General features: G+C 43.3%; 1 protein-coding gene across 27 annotated transcripts in view; it reads right to left on the bottom strand.

Moving 5' to 3' along the window:
- The window catches only part of DLG2 (discs large MAGUK scaffold protein 2), a 1,555,116-nt gene that overhangs the window by 383,298 nt on the left and 1,153,119 nt on the right, over nt 1-18,699 (bottom strand). For all 27 annotated transcript variants that reach the window (XM_075919432.1, XM_075919430.1, XM_075919421.1 and 24 more), the window contains 2 exons: nt 3,203-3,347; nt 28-169 (listed from right to left, as the gene is read on the bottom strand). In XM_075919432.1, the coding sequence (XP_075775547.1) occupies nt 28-169; nt 3,203-3,347 (287 nt within the window). The remainder of the gene's footprint in view (nt 1-27; nt 170-3,202; nt 3,348-18,699) is intronic.

The following is an 18,699-nucleotide window of genomic DNA, read 5'->3' as shown; positions in this document are numbered from 1 at the left end:
GGCAATACATAAGGAAAGATATCTGACCTGGTATAGTCGTCCTCTACAAGCATGTGCTTTGGAATAGGCGAATATCTTCCTGGTGAGATAGGGGCCAAAGATGCCTTGTACTCTAAAGTGCCATTGTTGCCAGAAGAAAGTATATGATTTTCCATTGGTGGAGAATAAGCTGATGGTTAAAATAAGCAATTGTTGTTAGTGACATTCACATTTCATTTGGTTGTTCTGGTACTGTTTTCATTTAAGTGCCAATAAAGTGTTCGGTGCTGTACAATATGCAAAACAGATGGTTCCTGCCTGAAAGAGTGTAAGATCTAAACAAGGCAGTGAAGGAATGAATGGCTATGATTTTGCTTACCACTCACTTTGTATGAAGATTAAGAAATGAGAGGTTCTTCAGGAGGGATTTGGATGAGAAGGGGATAGCCTGGGAGACAGAAAGCAGGGAGGCATTTCATGAATGCAAAATGGAATGTAAGTAGTTGTAGGAAATAATTAAATTGAAAAGGGCATTAAGCCTTATACCAGTGGTGGGTAGCTTGAAGCCCACAGGCAGCCTTTCAGGGAAACCTGATTGTGGGCTGTGAGACATTTTGCTGATATCGACCATCTGCAGGCACCATCCCCACATCTCCCAGTGGTCACGGTTCTCTGTTCCTGGACAACAGGAGCTCTGGGAAGTGGCAGCCAGCATGTCCCTACAGCCATTTTGCCTGCAGAATGGAGAATCATGACCAATGGGAGCTGCAGAGAGTAGTGCCTGCAGACAGTCAACATCAAAATATCTCATGGCCCTGCAATCAGATTACACTGGCTACATGTGCACCGTGGGCTGCCCACTCTTGCCTTATAACATCATTTTTAGAGTGCCAGCAGCAATGTAAAAAAACACCAGTTTAGAGAAAAAAATCAGGGGAAAACAATGTAGATTTCTGAATATTATACATTAGGGCACAGATTATTCCAAGGATTCTAGAAATATCAGATTCCCAAATCCCACTAGCCTGAATTTACAGTGCCAAATTAGACTGCATCATAATTTAGATCCCAGTAAACGGAGTTAAGAAGAGTGAAAGCTAATATAGCTATGATATATGCTAATGATTAACAAAGATAGGACAATGCTGTTTGATTGTATTTTTGGGAGGGTCTCAGTATAATGGTGGTGCCTAGAAATATGTAATAATGACTGTAACCAAATCCCTAGTCTGTGTAATTAGAGGAAAGAAAATAACAACCAGGAAAACCAGACATGCTTTTGCATGAACTTATGATTAATTTCCTTTTGAAACAGATATGTTTGAAATTATTACTAGAAAGTTTAATCCATTCATTAAATGCTATAATGTTAAATATTTTAAAGACCAAACGTTTCTATAGGGAAAGGCCACTCCTTGCTAAAAGACATTATGAGAATATAGGTCTCATGAAAGGACAAATAAACTTGTATACATCCACCAATTACTAAAGTCTTGTCAGCCTTTTTGCCCATCTGAAATTGCTGATAATTAATAATAATGTCTAGCTTTTAGATAGCACTTTTTCATCAGTACCCGTCAAAAGCATTTTTACAAAGGAGGTCAGTATCATTATCCCTAATTTACAGAAGGGGAAACTGAGGCTCAGTACAGTGCTGTGAAATGCCTAAGGTCACCCAGCAGGTCAGCAGCACAGCTGGGAATGAAAACTGAGTCTCCTAAGTCATACTCCAGTACTCTATTGATTAAGCAACTCTCTTCTTGCTGAACAGTATGTACTACTTCACTTAAGACTTAAAGCAGGCAGCATTTCTTGACTAATTGGCAAAAGGAGGAAATCAGCAGCACGTCAACAAGATGTACAACAGTGGCACAGACGAGTTTTGCCTGCTGGGAGAAAGGACACTGACAAGGTGCCATCCCAAAGGCTGAGGTGCTGGGGAGAGGAGAACTACATGCACATTAGGAAAGGAAGCACAGGATGCAAGGGGAAGCACCGCTGCACTGTTTGTTAGATGGAGAAGCAGAGGATGGATATAAATGAGGGAGCAGATGGAGTAGGAACAGGGATGGCATTAGAATGGAATCATTTTATGCTGTAAGCAAACAAGGAATCATTTTATGCTGTAAGCAAATATTGTGTAAATTATAAGCCTGTTTCATGCAAAGACCATGTCGTTTTCCTCAGGTTTTTTTGCTTGGCACATAGTCAGATCTTTGGCTGCCTGTGTTGCGTCTGTCCTGTACACTGAAGTCTACACTTTTCACATCTGCTAATCTAGGAGCTCTGAAGATAATGTATTGCCACAAAAATTATTTCACCTTAATTGTTACAAGAGATACAGTGCTTAATGTTCAACAATAGGATGTTGGAATAAGTTTGCTGTCATGGTTATCTAGTTATGTTTTGCAGCACAAGCCCAGCTAACAATACTATATTGAGCACATGATGACAGTAAGGGTATGTCTACACTTGCATCCTATTTTGAAATAGGGATGCAAATGAAAACATTCGAAATTGCAAATGAAGCCAGGATTTAAATAACCCATGCTTCATTTGCATATTCACGTTATGGCACTATTTTGAAATAGCGCTATTTCTAAATAAAATGCACTGTGTAGACACATTATTTCAAGAGAAAATCCTTCTCTCGAAATAACTTGTAAGCCTCATTTTATGAGGAAGGATTTTCGAAAGATTCTCTCGAAATAATGCGTCTACACAGTGCGTTTTATTTCGAAATAGCGCTATTTTGAAATACCGCCATAACGCAAATATGCAAATGAAGCACGGGATATTTAAATCCCAGCTTTCATTTGTAATTTCAAATGTCTTAATTTGCATCCCTATTTCGAAATAGGGTGCAAGTGTAGACATACCCTAATATATTTAACTAAGGCTATGTCTACGCTACCAGGTTATTTTGAAATAACTCCTGAAATAACTATTTTGAAATAAGCTTACTCTTGTCACAAGCAGGAGTTATTATTTCAATATAACAAGCCCATTGTTTCAAAATAACAGGCTGGGTAGTGTGGATGCTCACCTTGTTATTTCGAAATAACTCCCCAGTGTAGACATACCCTAGCAATCCAATTTTTCAGCCTCCCAAGCCCTTATATAAGCTTCAATGATGTAGAGAGATTTGTCTGGATTTGAAAAGTCAAAATAAGCTCTTAAAACACAATATCACATATAAAATGACATTCAATGAGTCACTTACAGTGAGTAATATCTGGTGGGCCATAAGGGTCAGTCATGTAAATGGTGGTGGGCTTTCCAACTTTTAGATAAACTACATCTGATGTATTCTTCAAAATCGCTACTGCTTCTTCATGAGTTACTTCTTCTAAACTGTAATTATTTACCTTAAAGGAAAAATTAGAAAGATTAGAAAGTCTGGATAGATACGGTTGTGATATCCATATTATCTGTACAATTATCAGTGATGGATTAAGCATTGTAGACTAAAGGCACTACAGATTATAGAATAGTGACATTATGGAATAATCAGATTAAGACATTAAGGCCCACCTACCTCTGACATTTTACATAGCATCTTTGGCAATCCCCGAGCTGTAGGATCATGGCTGACTGTAAAGTGTTAGATATGCCATGTGTCTGCTCCAGTACAACATTATTATCTGGGTCATCATTAGCACAAACATACCAAGAAACTGAAAGAGCTCAATAGCTAACTGTGCATCACAGGCTATAGGGACATTATAATAGAATAATAGAATAGTAGAACTGGAAGGGACCTCGAGAGATCATCAAGTCCAGGCCCCTGCCCTCACAGCAGGACCAAGCACTGTCTAGATCATCCCTGACAAGTGTCTGTCTAACCTGCTTTTAAATATCTCCAGTGATGGAGATTCCACAACCCCCTTAGGTAATTTATTCCAGTGTTTAACCACCCTGACTTTTTCCTAATGTGCAACCTAAACCTCTCTTGATGGAATTTAAGCCCATTGCTTCTTATCCTATCATCAGAGGCCAAGGAGAACAATTTTCCCACTTCTTCCTTGTGACACCCTTTTAGATACTTGAAAACCACTATCATGTCCCCTCTCAGTCTTCTCCTTTCCAAACTAAACAAGTCCAGTTCTTTCAGTCCTCATAGCTCATGTTTTCTAGGCCTTTACTCATTTTTGTTACTCTTCTCTGGACCTTCTCCAATTTCTCCACCTCTTTCTTGAAATGTGGTGCCAAGAACTAGACACAATACTCCAATTGAGGCCTAATCAGCACAGAGCAGAGCGGAAGACTGACTTCTCGTGTCTTGCTCACACCACTCCTGTTAATGCATTCCAGAATCATGTTTGCTTTTTTTGGAACAGTATCACACTGTTGACTCATGTTTAACTTGTCGTCCACTATGACCCCTAAATCCCTTTCAGTAGTACTCCTTCCTAGACAATCATTTCCCATTCTGTATGTGTGAAACTGATTATTCCTTCCTAAGTGGAGTATGTTGCATTTGTCCCTATTAATCGTCATCCTATTTACTTCAGATCATTTCTCTAGTTTGTCCAGATCATTTTGAATTTTGACTCTATCCTCCAAAGCACTTACAACCACTCCCATCTTGGTATCATCTGTAAACTTAATAATCATATGTTCTATGCCATCATCTAAATCAGTGGTCCCCAACCTTTTGGGGCTGCCGGGTGCCCGGGGGTGGGGCCACCCACAGGGGGTGGGGCCACCCATACGCCACGTGCCCAGTGCCAGAGCCACCCATGCGCCGCACTCCGGGGGCCAGCGCCACTCCTGGGCTGCACGTCCAAGAGTGGAGCTGCCCATACACTGCGCACCTGGGTCCGGCACCACTCCTGTGACACATTCCCAGGGGTGGGGACGCTCATACGCCGCATGCCTGGGGGCGGAGCCGCCTATGTGCTGCGTGCCCAGGGCTGGCACCGCCCCTGTGCCGCACGCCTGGGGGCAGGGGCAGGGCTGGCCGCGATCACTCGGCGAGAGCACAGAAATGGCGCCCGCAGGCACCACATTGGGGAACACTGATCTAAATCATTTATTAACAGAACCAGCCCAAAAACAGCCCCCTTCAGAACTCTGTGAGCCATTAATAACTACTTTCTAAGAATGGTTATCCAGCTGGCTAGGCTCCCATGTTACAGTAGCCCTATCTAGGTTGTATTTCCCTTGTTTATTGATAAGGTTATGCAAGACTGTATCAAAAGCTTTACTAAAGTCTAGGTATACCATGTCCACTGCTTCTCCCTTATTCACAAGAGTTGTTATCTTATCAAAGAAAGCTTTCAGATTGGTTTGACATGATTTGTTCTTTACAAAACCATGCTGGCTGTTACCTATCACTTTATTATCTTCCAGCATCACATCACAGCATCCACTTGAGATTTAACTATTAGCATACGGTTGTTGGCAGTAAAATCCCAAACCCACATCCTGATTAGCTACTTGGATAATTGGTGATATTGCACCTGTGCATAGTTTCTAATGAGACCTTTCAAATAAATGACACCCTAAAATGTCTTTGCCCATTAAATGAAATGGATAATTGGAAAATTAAGCAGCAGCAGAAGGAAGTCAAATATATGCAAGAGGCTATCTTGGAGAGGTGAGAAATGAATAGTGGCAGCTGTGCAATTGGAAAGGGAGGGTTTGAAGGTGAAAAATAAGATGGCTTCCTGGAACTGTAGGCAGAAAGACACTGAAGTTAGTGAGAAGGGAGCTGAATATAGACATAAGGTGTGGGCTTGATGCAGAAAAATATATCAGATGCATCACAGCATAGCAAAGAAGAGTATAGACAAAATAGGAAAAGGAAATGTGTCAATAGGAATTACTAATCTAGATTACTCCTCCAGATAAACCTTATGCAGGAGAAAGGGTCTTACATGTTTAGAGGCAAGACCTCTTTGCAGCATTAAGATATCTCCTATAAATATTCATGTACCAGGGAAATGAGTTCTCTAAGAAAAGGAACCAAGGTACATTCTTAATGATTAATCATGTTTATTACAGTTGTGCCAATATATCAACCAAGAATGGGCTTTACTGCACGAGGCATATGCATAACACAGACTAGTAGACAGTCCCTATCCTGCTGTCCTGAAGAACTTACAACGTAACACTGACAGCCCTGAGTGAACGAGAAATTGGCAAGGATCGGGATAGAGATTCATATTGACATAAATTTCACAGAAGTGACTAGTATACAAAAGTGATTGATATTAAATGTCTCTTGCTTATTTATATACTTTAAAAAAGAATTCAAAACCTGAAAAATCAACTTTTGGCTTATCTATGTAAGCACTGTTCCTGACACAGTTATCCTCTTGTTCCCTTTCCCCGCATCATCTGTTACATACATTCAGATTGTAAAGATTTTGGGGCAAAGACTTTCTCTGTATGTTTGAGATCCTACTTTATGAGGTGCCACACATTCTGACTGGGCCCCTGGAGCATTACTAGAATTAAAAATAATAAATAATCTTAGATATTGCTACCCCCTTTGGACCCAAACAGCTAGTCAAAATCTGAGGCAGTGCAGATTCTCCCTTATAGGCAGACAGAGACCTGCGCGGATACAGGTTTCTACCAAAGGATGTAGCTATCTAGGAATAGAAATCGGTATCCATGATCTGCAGAGCTCTACTCCCACAAACCATAACAGACAAATCAGAAGAGCGTGATGTCACCATCCCCAGGAGTCAGCCTTCCGCGCCAGCAGCTCCTCCTGGCCATGCAGCTGTGCTTCCCTCAGTTCCACCCCTATCACGGCTGTACAACTCCACACAGGAGACACAAATGGGGGTGGGTGATACAGCCACACAGCTGGGAAGAACTGCCGATGTGAGACGCTAGCTCCTGGGAGCAACAGCATTATGTTCTGGTTTGACCAATGAGGTCCTCAGGAGTAGATCTCTGTGGATTTGCAGATACCGATTTCTATCCACGGACTTGTAGAAGGAAAAATTGATGATGGAGTCAGAGGTAGTCCTGTTTATTTACAAAGAATGTCCAAAGTCATGTTTCCATGAACACAGCAGGAATCAAACTACAGGAGATACGTTTCTTTGCTCCAAGCCTCTTTCAGCCAGCACTCAACCCGAAATCTCTCTGAGCTTTTTCTCAGGGCCATGCTACAAACACCTTTTATTCTGGTGCTTATTTGCTGCCTTCTCTCACAACTTCTCTGCCTTTTCTGCTGTCTTTCTCTCAGACACCCTCAGAGGAACAATTCCAATTCCATCAACTTCCTAGCCCCCAAATGTGCTATATCAATCTCCAGGAAAACCTGTTGAGCTACATGGTTCAACTTTTACTTAAACCTTTCCATGTGCCTATGATTTTATACTCCTATTGGTTCAGCCACCTGGTTACATAAATGAACTTCTCAGTTATTTTCAAGGAAAGGCAATTATGATACCCAATAACTTCAATCACTTTTAACTCAGAATCCATAACAATATCAAATATCAAAAGATGATACTTGGATGTCACCATTTTTTTATACGAGACAAGCAGCCATTGGCAGCATCAGGAATTAAGTTTAAGAAACTGTTCCTTACCAGCTATCAGCAAGAAGAGTTTAGAGAAAGTATGTTTAACATATTGCTTCTAACTTCTATTTGCCCTAATATGCCTTACTGGTTAAGAACTTTCTAGGTAGTCAGTGCTATATGACTTTTGTAAAAACATGAAAATAAAGTAAGGATTATTCTATAAAACCACCATGATGAACTAAAACTTTGTTTCTCCTTATCCACTAAAAGTTCTAAAACCATCTTGAAATTGATTAGAAAAATTTCTTGATGAGGGATGTGTTTTCGCTCTCAGGTATGCATGATGAGACAAGTGCTATGTTTGTATTGAAGTCTGTAATATTGAGATTCAGAGAAACCATAAAGACAGTAAATACATCAGTAAAAACAAGTGAGATAAAGTTTCACAAAGCAAACTGGTTGGGGGAAGCAAAATACAAAGAAATGGAACTGTGAAGCAAGTTCAGACTTCCACTTGCAAGTAAGTAGTCACAAATACTTGCAAATATACATGTAATACTTTTGCTTATGCACATAACAAATATGTTATGTGGATAATATACATTTTATTCTCTCTAACCATATGACTGTTCAGAAGGGAACACTTCAGTGTCTTCTGAAGACACTTGGAACACTGACTAACAGTGCTTGAAGAATAAAGAAAAAGGTTAAACAAGTCTGAAAGCAGCCAACATCTCATCCCATGCATTGGGACAAAGGCTATGTCTACATTATTAACTAGGAGTGTGATTCCCAGCTCATATACATATACTTGTGCCAGCTCAATGAGAGCTAACACGCATATAAATCATAGTGTAGGCCACACTACTACAGGCAGCGAATATGTACCTACGAGGGTATGCTGCCATTGATACTAGCTCTAATTGAGCGAGCACATGTATATGTCTGTGAGCTGGAAATCACATGCGTAGTTCATACCATAGTGCAGACATAGCCAAAATCTCCCAGCAACACATTTTATCCCTATTAGGCATCTACAGAAAATGTATTGCATAGAAAATGGGAAAAATCCTTTTAAGGTGCTTAAAATTTATTCAGCTCTATCCAGTATGTGTTTGACACACCCAATAATAAGGTCTTCATTCAATATATGGACTAAAGGTCTCTTTCAGATATGAGACAAGCTCCTTTTCTCCACTTCAGAATCATGAAATCTAAAGAGAAGTGTGGCTTCTTGCTATGACTACCAGATAAGATCAATGATCAAACTAAAAGGACTCCATTTCAATCACAGCAGTCTTTTCTTCCATTAAATGGCTCTGGCCCTGTCTGAGACAAAGATTTATCATTATATCAAATATGTGCCATTAGTGTGTACTGCACTGGAAATGGCTGCTTGTTTTTCTGTCAAGTCTTAGCCACTAGCTCAGACTTTTCCTTCCCACTTTCAGCATCTAAGATAATTGGACTGGAATGGGAAGGAGGAGAAGTGTGTAGCCCTTTGGCCAACTGGTAACAGAGTTTTTGGGCAGGGTATGTCATTTTCTGGTTTGGAACAGAAATTGATGTTGCCACCTCAGGTTGTTTTATAATGCACTTTATTTCTATAAAATGCAGATAAGTTTTATTTCCTCTCACAGGGATGGTAACAAATAGCACACAGGCACCTCCTTTTGCAGAAACCTCAGGTCAGGCATTATGCCATGCCCTTGTACTTCTGTCTTTCTGTCCAGGGCCTCATGGCTTATATTCAGTGATCCTTTTTCTCCTTCAGTCCCTTTACTTTTCATCTAAGAAAGCCCTAGTCCACTGCTGCTCACAAACACCATATGAGCTGGAAAGCTGAGCCTGAGCATCTACCTTCCTTTTGCTTCATGGCTTTGTAATACAAAAGATACTCAGATGAGTCTCATGACGTACAGACTAACTGTACCCAGAAGGTATACAAGAGAGTTGTGTGAGTTAAAAGGCCCAAATTTGTCTAGTTCTAACGCCCTAGACAAAGGAGAGTACTTTCAAACCACACAATTCCATTGGTGTCTCATAGGGTGCAGTTACTCCATGGTATTTCTAACTCCCTTTCTAGCAAATTTCACCCACGTTGCTTGTACATCAGTGACCTTTATCATACAAGCCGTGAGTACTTTTTACTATAACAGGGAAACAAAAGACTCTCAAATGTTCCTGGTCTCAGTTTAGAAAACTGTCATAGGAACACGCTATACCATTTCTTAATATCCCCAAGACAGCTGTATATATTAAGATGCCTGTTCTCACTCACCACGTGTACACCATGTTCACACTGATGAGAGTTATGGGTACATGAAAGAGCCAAGTAACTTTTCTACTTTGCTACTAGTAAGAAAGTGGCCATCAATAATGAAACTTAAATAGACATTTCTCAACACAAGCATGGAACTATGCATTTATTAAAACATCATGTTCTCTGACATCTTAAACACTAAGGCTACGTCTACATTGGCCCCTTCTCCGGAAGAGGCATGTTAATTTCCAACTTCAGAATAGGGAAATCCGCGGGGGATTTAAATATCCCCCGCGGGATTTAAATAAACATGGCCGTCGCCTTTTTTCTAGCTTGGGGAAAAGCCGGAAAAAAGCGTCTAGACTGGCATGATCCTCCGGAATAAAGCCCTTTTCCGGAGGATCTCTTATTCCTACTTCAAAGTAGGAATAAGAGATCCTCCGGAAAATGGCTTTATTCAAAACGCTAATTCGAACTAGTTTTTAGGTCTAGATGCACTAGTTCGAATTAGCTTAGTTCGAATTAGTGCTGTAGTGTAGACATACCCTAAGTGAAAATGACCTTGCGCCATCTAAGTGAGGACACGCATGTGCTCTGGTAAGACAGCTGAAATGAGACAGCAAATGAGTAAGGAGGAAATTGGGTGAACCCTACTGTAAAGGAGATTATCTGAGTAGCTATCTGGTGCTGAACAATTGAAAGGGAGTAACTAACAGAAGCTTACTTAATAAAAAACCTCCTGTTAAAATTAGCTTCATTAGCAGCAAAGAAGTCAGTTGTCGTGGACACTTGCAGAGGAAAAGAAAGAATACCTAGAACTTGTCAGATTCCAGTGAGAAAATATGGTGTTACTAAATGTAAGAATAAGCAGCCTGGGTCTAGAATGACTCTTCCAAGAACTGAAGTTCGTAAGTGTGATATAGAAAACATGCACTACAAATCCTGGGCTTCCTATATAGCCACAATGCACAAGCTAGATTGCATTCAGGATAATGAAATGAAGGGGCTCAAATCCCTTGAAGTCACCAATCTGACCCACTTTGGAACGGGTTGTTCCTGATGTTACCCTAAGCCTCTAGGGAACTTGTGCTTGGTCTATATGCACTCAGTATCTGTTTCCCATAGTGAGTAGAATTCAGGGCAGGAAGCTATCACCAGAACAAATCATAAGCCTGAACTCAGAGACAAAGGGGTTTAAATTTACTTTTGGTTTTGGCTGTTGTTATGGAGGCATGAGCAGAGACACAGAGAGAAGCCCGGGAGGTTGACATTCAAAATGATCTGGACAAACTGGAGAAATGGTCTGAGGTAAATAGAAGGAAGTTTAATAAGGACAAATGCAAAGTACTCCACTTAGGAAGGAACAATACATTTCACACATACAGAATGGGAGGCGACTGTCTAGGAAGGAGTACTGACGAAAGGGATCAAGGGGTCATAGTGGACAACAAGCTAAATATAAGTCAGCAATGTGACCTTGTTGCAAAAAAAGCAAACATCATTCTGAGGTGCATTAACAGGAGTCTTGTGAGCAAGATATGAGAAGTCATTCTTCTGCTCTACTCTGCACTGAATAGGCCTCAGTTGGAGTTTGTGTTCAGTTCTGGGCACCACATTTCAAGAAAAATGTAGAGAAATTGGTGAAAGTCCAAAGAAGAGCAACAACAGTGATTAACGGTCTAGAAAATATTACCTACTAGCTGCACTTACCCAGCGTTGCCCGGGAAACCAGAGGAATAAAATTTAGAAAAACAGAAGCTGGTCCTGACAGCCTCTAGCCACACTGCAGCTGCCAGTGCCTGACATCTGGCCATTATGGCAACCCCCCCCCCCCCCTGCTTTTCTACTGCTGCATAAAGCAAATTTAGATAGAAAAGTCACAATAGAAACTTTGTCTCTGTTTTATTCCCATGTCATGAGTCTTGGAGCCATTAAAAGCACAGTGGAAGGGAGAGCCCCCAAATCACCATGGCTTGTTTCCCCACCGTTGCTGGAAGCATATGGAGGCCCCTCTTCTATAGTGCAATGTTTTGCTTCCTATCAGATGGTATTTTTGCTAATTATTCTTGTAGAAGCTAATGTGCTTTTGGTAGAGAAGTAGGATATAGGCATGCTGGGTCTACAAATTCTCATCCAAGACCTGAGCATAGGGATGCCTCAGTCAATGGGGCTGGCCCTACTGAATCTGAGAGATTTCAAGGTGACACCTCAAACTCTTCTCCCATCTTTTTTGATGAAACTATGAGTCAACTACCTGAACCAGCTGGCACCTCTATAGTCCCTTCTCCAGCACCATCCCCTTGACCAGCTGCCCCTCCCATGGACTGCATCTCTCACCACCCTCCCACCCCAGGATCATCCAGTATCAAACCAAGGATCAGTGCCCAGATGTGAGGGATCCCCCCCCCCCCTTGGATTAATTTTTCACCCACCCAGCATCATCCAGTGCTTCCCCTTGGGCCAGTGCCCCTCAAAGGAGACTCCCCCCCCCGCCATGGGCTTCATTTCTCACTCACTCCCTGCAGGATTGTCCAGCCCCACTTCCTTCATCCCCCTACAATCCTGCCCTTCCCCCACTCGCTCCCAGTGGTCCAGCCCCCCCGGACCAGACCAGCCCCCAATGATCCAGCCCCCCTATGCGCCCTCCAACGGTGCAGCCTCCCATTCATTCCCCCCCCACCTCTAGGTCACCTCCTTCCGGACATTATTTCAAAGTGGCAGCTGAGCAGTAACACCAGCCCTGCTCCCTCCGCCTAAAGCGAGCTCTGGCAGTAACCCGCCCGCCCATTGGTCGGCCGCCAGACCCCAAGCTAATCACACTATTGAAGGGGGTCTCCATATGCTTCCAGCAATGGCAGGGAAGCCGCTTCTCCCCACACTGCCAAGCTCCGTGCAGCCCCAGGGACAGGTGTCAGTCTCTCATCTCTTCTCTCCCACAGTACCTTAAAACCTTCTCCTGGAGGAAATGTTATCCCATGGAAAGTTTGGTTGTGGTAGGTCTTATAGTGTCCAAGTTATTAGAGCACAAACATTCTCCTTTATATATTAGATGAGGGAAGGCTGAAGGAATTGGGCTTGTTTAGTTTGGAAAAGAGAAGACTGAGAGGGGATATGATAGCGGTTCTTGGGTATATAAAAGGGTGTCACGGGGAGGAGGGGGAAATTGTTCTCCTTTGCCTCTAATGATAGGGTAAGAAGCAATGGGCTTAAATTGCGGCAAGGGAGTTTTAGGCTGGACATTAGGAAAAACTTCCTAACTGTCAGGGTGGTTAAATACTGGAATAAATTGCCTATGAAGGTTGTGGAATCTCCATCACTGGAGATATTTAAGAGCAGGTTAGACACACATCTATCAGGAATGATCTAGATGGTGCTTGGTCCTGCCATGAGGGCAGGAGACTGGACTTGATGACCTCTTGAGGTCCCTTCCAGTTCTATGAATCTATGATTCCCATTCCTAACAAAAGGGAAACAACACTGTAGGTGGTTACGAGATCATTAAAAGGTATCAGCCTAGCAGAGACCTAGACACTAGCTAATATCTGAGCTGTTCTGTTCTGTTTCCTAAGCGCAGCACTGAAAGCATTGCTTTGCCACCATTAACTGAAAACAGAGGAAGAACTAAAATAGGATTAATTACATAGGTGAGAAATTGGGTGATGTCAGACCATAACTTTAAAATGACAAGTGAATAATAAGGATGAGGTAATTGTTTATAGTTCGGCAATTTGGTATGAGTGAAATGCTGGCATAATGCCAAAAAGAGTAAGTTAGCAGTTTTCAGGTTAGTATATAGTGGTATATTGGCAGATAAACAAATATAATCTGGGGTCAACACTTCAGTATTCCAGGGAGTGGTCAGTCAGTGCAGAGTTGAGTCCAAAACTAGGTGAAGACACCAGACCATAACAGTAAATAGACCATAATACTCAGACTTGTTATGTAATAGCTTTGATTGATAGCCAGATGTAACTGTTGTCAATGGACTATAAGAATAATCCTATCACAGAATGTCTAAATTTGATTGGAGGAAAAAGGAAAGTTTAAAAAAACCAGCCAATGAAAACAGGTCAAAGTCTGTCTAAAAAGACAGTCAGCAGGCAAAAGTTAGAAAGTTGGGAGCAGGAGAAGAAGAACGAGAAGTCACAAGAAGCAACCGCAGGGTGACAGCAGAAAAGGACCGTGACAGTACAGACTGAGAGAAGACTATGGATTGTACACATGCTAGCTATAGTATAAATTATAGATATAAATAGGATTGATGAATATGTGTCTGTAGGTTTGGGCTAAAAACAGTGTGTCTATGTTGTGAACATTTCATTGTTTTACACGCATAAAGTTTAAGTTTGTTGTCGGCAACTGCATGTAATGGCACAACACAAGCAGACCACAGCCATTTAGTATTGCTCTAACTTTATGGTTTGGATACATTTAGCCCGTATCCCAGGCTTGTGCTAACAGATTTAATTTAATTTTTCTTATTTATGTTTAGATTTATTGTATCAAGGAAAATTATTTTCTTTATCTAGTGCAAGCAATTTGTTTTGGAAGAATATGGCCTGGGCATCAATCAGTTCCAGCAGAAGGCTATGTCCATCTCCTCCTACAGGTAGAAGGTCTAAGCGGTGCCTGCAAAACTCCAGCAATTTCTGTAGGGTAAACTCCTTTCACCTTCCAAAAACAGATAAATGAGGCAACTGAAGAGAACCTGTGGTAAACCCATGCAGCGGCAACAGTGCGATATTCTTTGGGTACCTTGGTTCTGGTTTTGGGATACAACCAGCAATCCAGAACACTGAGGAACAATTCCAGGTCAGGCTACCAAAAGCCAGTCTCACTTTCCACTGAACTCCAGATCAGGGAGCCTCAGGATGATTCTACTCTAGAAGTGAAGGCTTTTTAAGTAATCCCACATCTATTGATTTTGCTCGTCAGTTTTATGCTGGCCAATGATTTGCATCACCCGGTAAGGAACCTCTCAACTCACATTGGGTATGTCTACACTACAAAGTTAATTCGAACTAACAGATGTTAGTTCGAATTAACTTTGATAGGTGCTACACATGCAAACCGCTACTTCGAACTTAATTCGAACTAGCGGAGCGCTTAATTCGAACTAGGTAAACCTCATTCCACGAGGACTAATGCCTAGTTCGAATTAACTAGTTCGAATTAAGGGCTGTGTAGCCACTTAATTCGAACTAGTGGGAGGCTAGCCCTCCCCAGCTTTCCTTGGTGGCCACTCTGGGCACCACCAGGGAAACTCTTCTGCCCCCCTCCCGGCCCTGGAGCCCTTAAAGGGGCACGGGCTGGCTACGGTGCCCGTGCCAGGTGCAAGCCTGCCAGCACCCAGCCAGCAGACCCTGCACCTGGCACGACTCGAGCCAGCCACCCGCGGCCACCCAGCCCTCTGCCTCTTCCTGGGACCACGCTGGCGGATCCCAGGAGCCTGCCCGGGGCCGCAAGAGGCGGGTGCCTGCCTGGTCTAGTACGGACATCGTGGATCTCATCCATGACCTCTGCACTAGGCACAGGAAAGTGGCCGTCTAGGGCAGGAGAGCTGCCAGCCTGGCCACCCAGGAGCAGGTTTGCATGAAAATCAAGGTAGTCCAGTGAGACCCCCAACCCTGAGCCCTGAGCTTAGAATGGCCGTACTGGGTCATAACAAAGGTCCATCTAGCCCAGTAGCCTGTCTGCCGACAGCGGCCAACACTAGGTACCCTGGAGGGGATGGACTGAAGACAATGACCAAGCCATTTGTCTCGTGCCATCCATCTCCAGCCTTCCACAAACAGAGGGCAGGGACACCACTCCTACCCCCTGGCTAATACCACTCCATGGACCAAACCTCCATGACTTGATCTAACTTCCCTTTAAAATCTGTTATAGTTCTAGCCTTCACAGCCTCCTGCAGCAAGGAGTTCCACAGGTTGACTATTTGCTTTGTGAAGAAGACCTTTCTGTTATTAGTTTGAAGTCTGCTACCCATTCATTTCATTTGGTGTCCTCTAGTCCTTCTATTATGGGAACTAATGAAGAACTTTTCTTTATGCACCCTCTGCACGCCACTCATGCTTTTATAGACCTCTGTCATATCCCCCCTCAGTCTCCTCTTTTCTAAGCTGAAAAGTCCCAGTCTCTTTAACCTCTCTTCATATGGGACCTGTTCCAAACCTCTGATCATTTTAGTTGCCCTTCCCTCGTCCACCCTTTCTCTTCCCCTCTCCCACCTCCTTTTTCCAGTCTCCCCCAGTTTTGTTCAATAAAGAGATTTTCTATTTTTGAATACACGTGTCCTTTATTTTGTACATCAGAAAGGGGGGCTAGGGAGAGGTAAGTGGAAGGAGATGAGGGAGGAATGGGGTACGAGCCCCCGATGAGGACTGGGGTAGCTCTGCGGGCTCCTCGGGGTGGAAGCTCTCCTGCAGCCTCCCAATTGACCCCCCCCCCCCGCCTCCCAGATGGCAGCCTGCGGCAAGTGCAGCCGGGTTGATGGCCGAGTGCTGTGATGTGCCCAGTGTGGGCACTCATGGCACTCCAAGCCAGGATTGCTTTGCAAGTGGGGAACCCCTGAGAACTGTCTGTCCGGGGTGGGGGTCGGGACCCTTTAAGCACAGCCCTCGGCTAGCCTGAGACAGCAGCTCCATGCTCTAAGTCCTCATCTGATGCCCTGCCGGCACTGCTTCCAGCCATCCTTAACCTCGGTTTAGGATCCACTCAGTGTGGACATGCTAGTTCGAATTAGCAACATGCTAATTCGAACTAGTTTTTAAGTCTAGATGTGCTAATTTGAATTAGCTTAGTTCGAATTAACTGTAGTGTAGACATACCCATTCTGCCTACGCCTGTCCTGAGAAATAACTAGATGATTTGGTCCCATTGTAAATGTTGGGAGGTGGAGGGTTTAAGGTATTGCTGCTATTTTATATTTTATTTTTTTCCCTTTTTGAAGGGAAAATTGATTTTTTTTCACCTATTGACTTAGGTTTATTGAGATTTGATTGAGTTGTATTTATGGAAATAGAGGAAGATGGTGCTGATCTTGGTGGTTACACTTCTTTTGTGTAAATCCTTTTCAATTTTTTTTCCCTCCAGGAAATAGATTTTGCTGAAGTGATGTCTTGAGTATTTTTGCGTGAACATCTGTGAACTGTTGGATGTAATTGGCCAATTGCTGATGATGAATGTGCCTGGCCTTTTTAAAGCACAACATGATTTAAAGAGCTCTAAAAAGAGAAAAGATTTTTTTGTGCTAAAGTCCTCAAATAGATTTTAAGAAAAAATGGCTACTTACTTTTGTAACTGTTGTTCTTTGAGATGTGTTGCTTATGTCCATTCCATGCAGGTGTGCACATGCTGTGTACACACGTAGTCAGAAGCTTTTTCCCTTAGCAGTATCCGTTCGGCCACCAGGGTAGCCCACTGGAATGGCCCTGCTATATCAGCTAATGTATACCCCCGCTGGCCCTCCACCCCCCTCAGTTTCTTCTTACCAGACAACTCTGAAGGGGAGGTGGGCAGGATTTGGAATGGACATGAGCAACACATCTCGAAGAACAGTAACAAAGATAAGTAACCGATTTTTTTTCTTCGAATGATTGCTCATGTCCATTCCATGTAGATGACTCCAAAGCAGAAACCCCAGGAGATGCGGTCAGAGTTCTAACCTTCCAAAGAGCAGAGGACAGCCCTACCCAGAGCTGCATCCTCCCTAGCCTGGTTGGAAAATGGTTGAATGGTTGGAAAAGGTATGAACCAAAGACCACGTGGCAGCCCTACAGATATCCAGAATAACAACCTGAGCCACAAAAATAGTAGAGGAGGTTTGGGCATAGTAGAAAGAGCCATGAGGAGCGGGGCCAGAAGGCCAGCCAAACCATAACACTCCTTGATACAGGAGGTTATGGTCTAAGACAGGGGTTCCCAAACTTTTTGACACGGGGACAAGTAAATCCATTCACGAACTTTTGGAGGACCAGTAGCATTAATTTGAATATTTGCATATTCATTAATCAAATGATGAATATTCAAATAAGTTGTTTCTGGTCCTCTCAAAGCCCCCAGTGCCAGCTTTAGCAAAGCTTCTGATATGGTCACCCACAATATTCTTGCCAGCAAGTTAAGGAATATGGATTGGATAAATGGAGTATAAGACAGACAGAAAGCTGGTTAGACCAGTTTCCCAAACTTTTTATTTTAGTTGGAACCCTTTTCTTTCCGTACTGTTTTTTGCATCCCAAAAATATAAACACATAAAAAACAAACTGAGAAAATACCAGACATATAACATGTCTGGTGTTTTCTCATTAGATAAGTTTTATTGTACTAGATGTATCAGTTTGTAGTTTCGAACTGCCTGGCTGGTAAATGTGCTCAGACTGTATGAGTGTGTCTACCAACCAGACAGTTTGCAACTACTCGAGAGGGTGTGGGGGGAAGCGGGGGCACAACAGAATCCCCGGGCCGGACTCACTTGTGCTTTGTGAGGGGGGGGGAGGGGGAGAGCGCACAGCGCCCCAAGATCTGCATATGGCCGGGTCAGTCCCGCTCCCCGCTGGCCAATTCGCTCCCCCCGCTGTGCCTCCAGCCAGCCCCACTTCCCCCAATCCCCTCCCGAACAGCCAGTTCTCCCTCGCTTCTACTCCCAATCTCCCTTGGCCAGTCCTGCTGCCCGCGTCCAGCCCTGCTTCTGGCGGCCGCTTCTCCCCCGGCTATCTCCCTACCCCCAACCTCGTGCCTCTGGCAGCCCTGCTTCCACTAGCCCCCCAATCTCTCATGGACAGTCCCAATGCCCCAGGCAAGCCCTGCTTCCAGTGGCCACTTCTGCCCTATTCCTCCTCCCAATCTCTGCTGGCCAGCCCTCTGCCCAGCTCTGCTTCCGCCGGCTGCCCCTTCCCCAATCTCCCTGGCCCGCCCCAATTCCCCCATCCAGTGCTGCTTCTGATGGCTGGCTCTCCCCTCCTT

The sequence above is a fragment of the Pelodiscus sinensis genome, chromosome 1, assembly GCF_049634645.1.
Source record: "Pelodiscus sinensis isolate JC-2024 chromosome 1, ASM4963464v1, whole genome shotgun sequence".
In the NCBI taxonomy this organism is placed as follows: Eukaryota; Metazoa; Chordata; order Testudines; family Trionychidae; genus Pelodiscus; species Pelodiscus sinensis.
The sequence above is the reverse complement of the archived record's forward strand: the minus strand, read 5'-3'. Positions and strand labels throughout refer to the sequence as shown.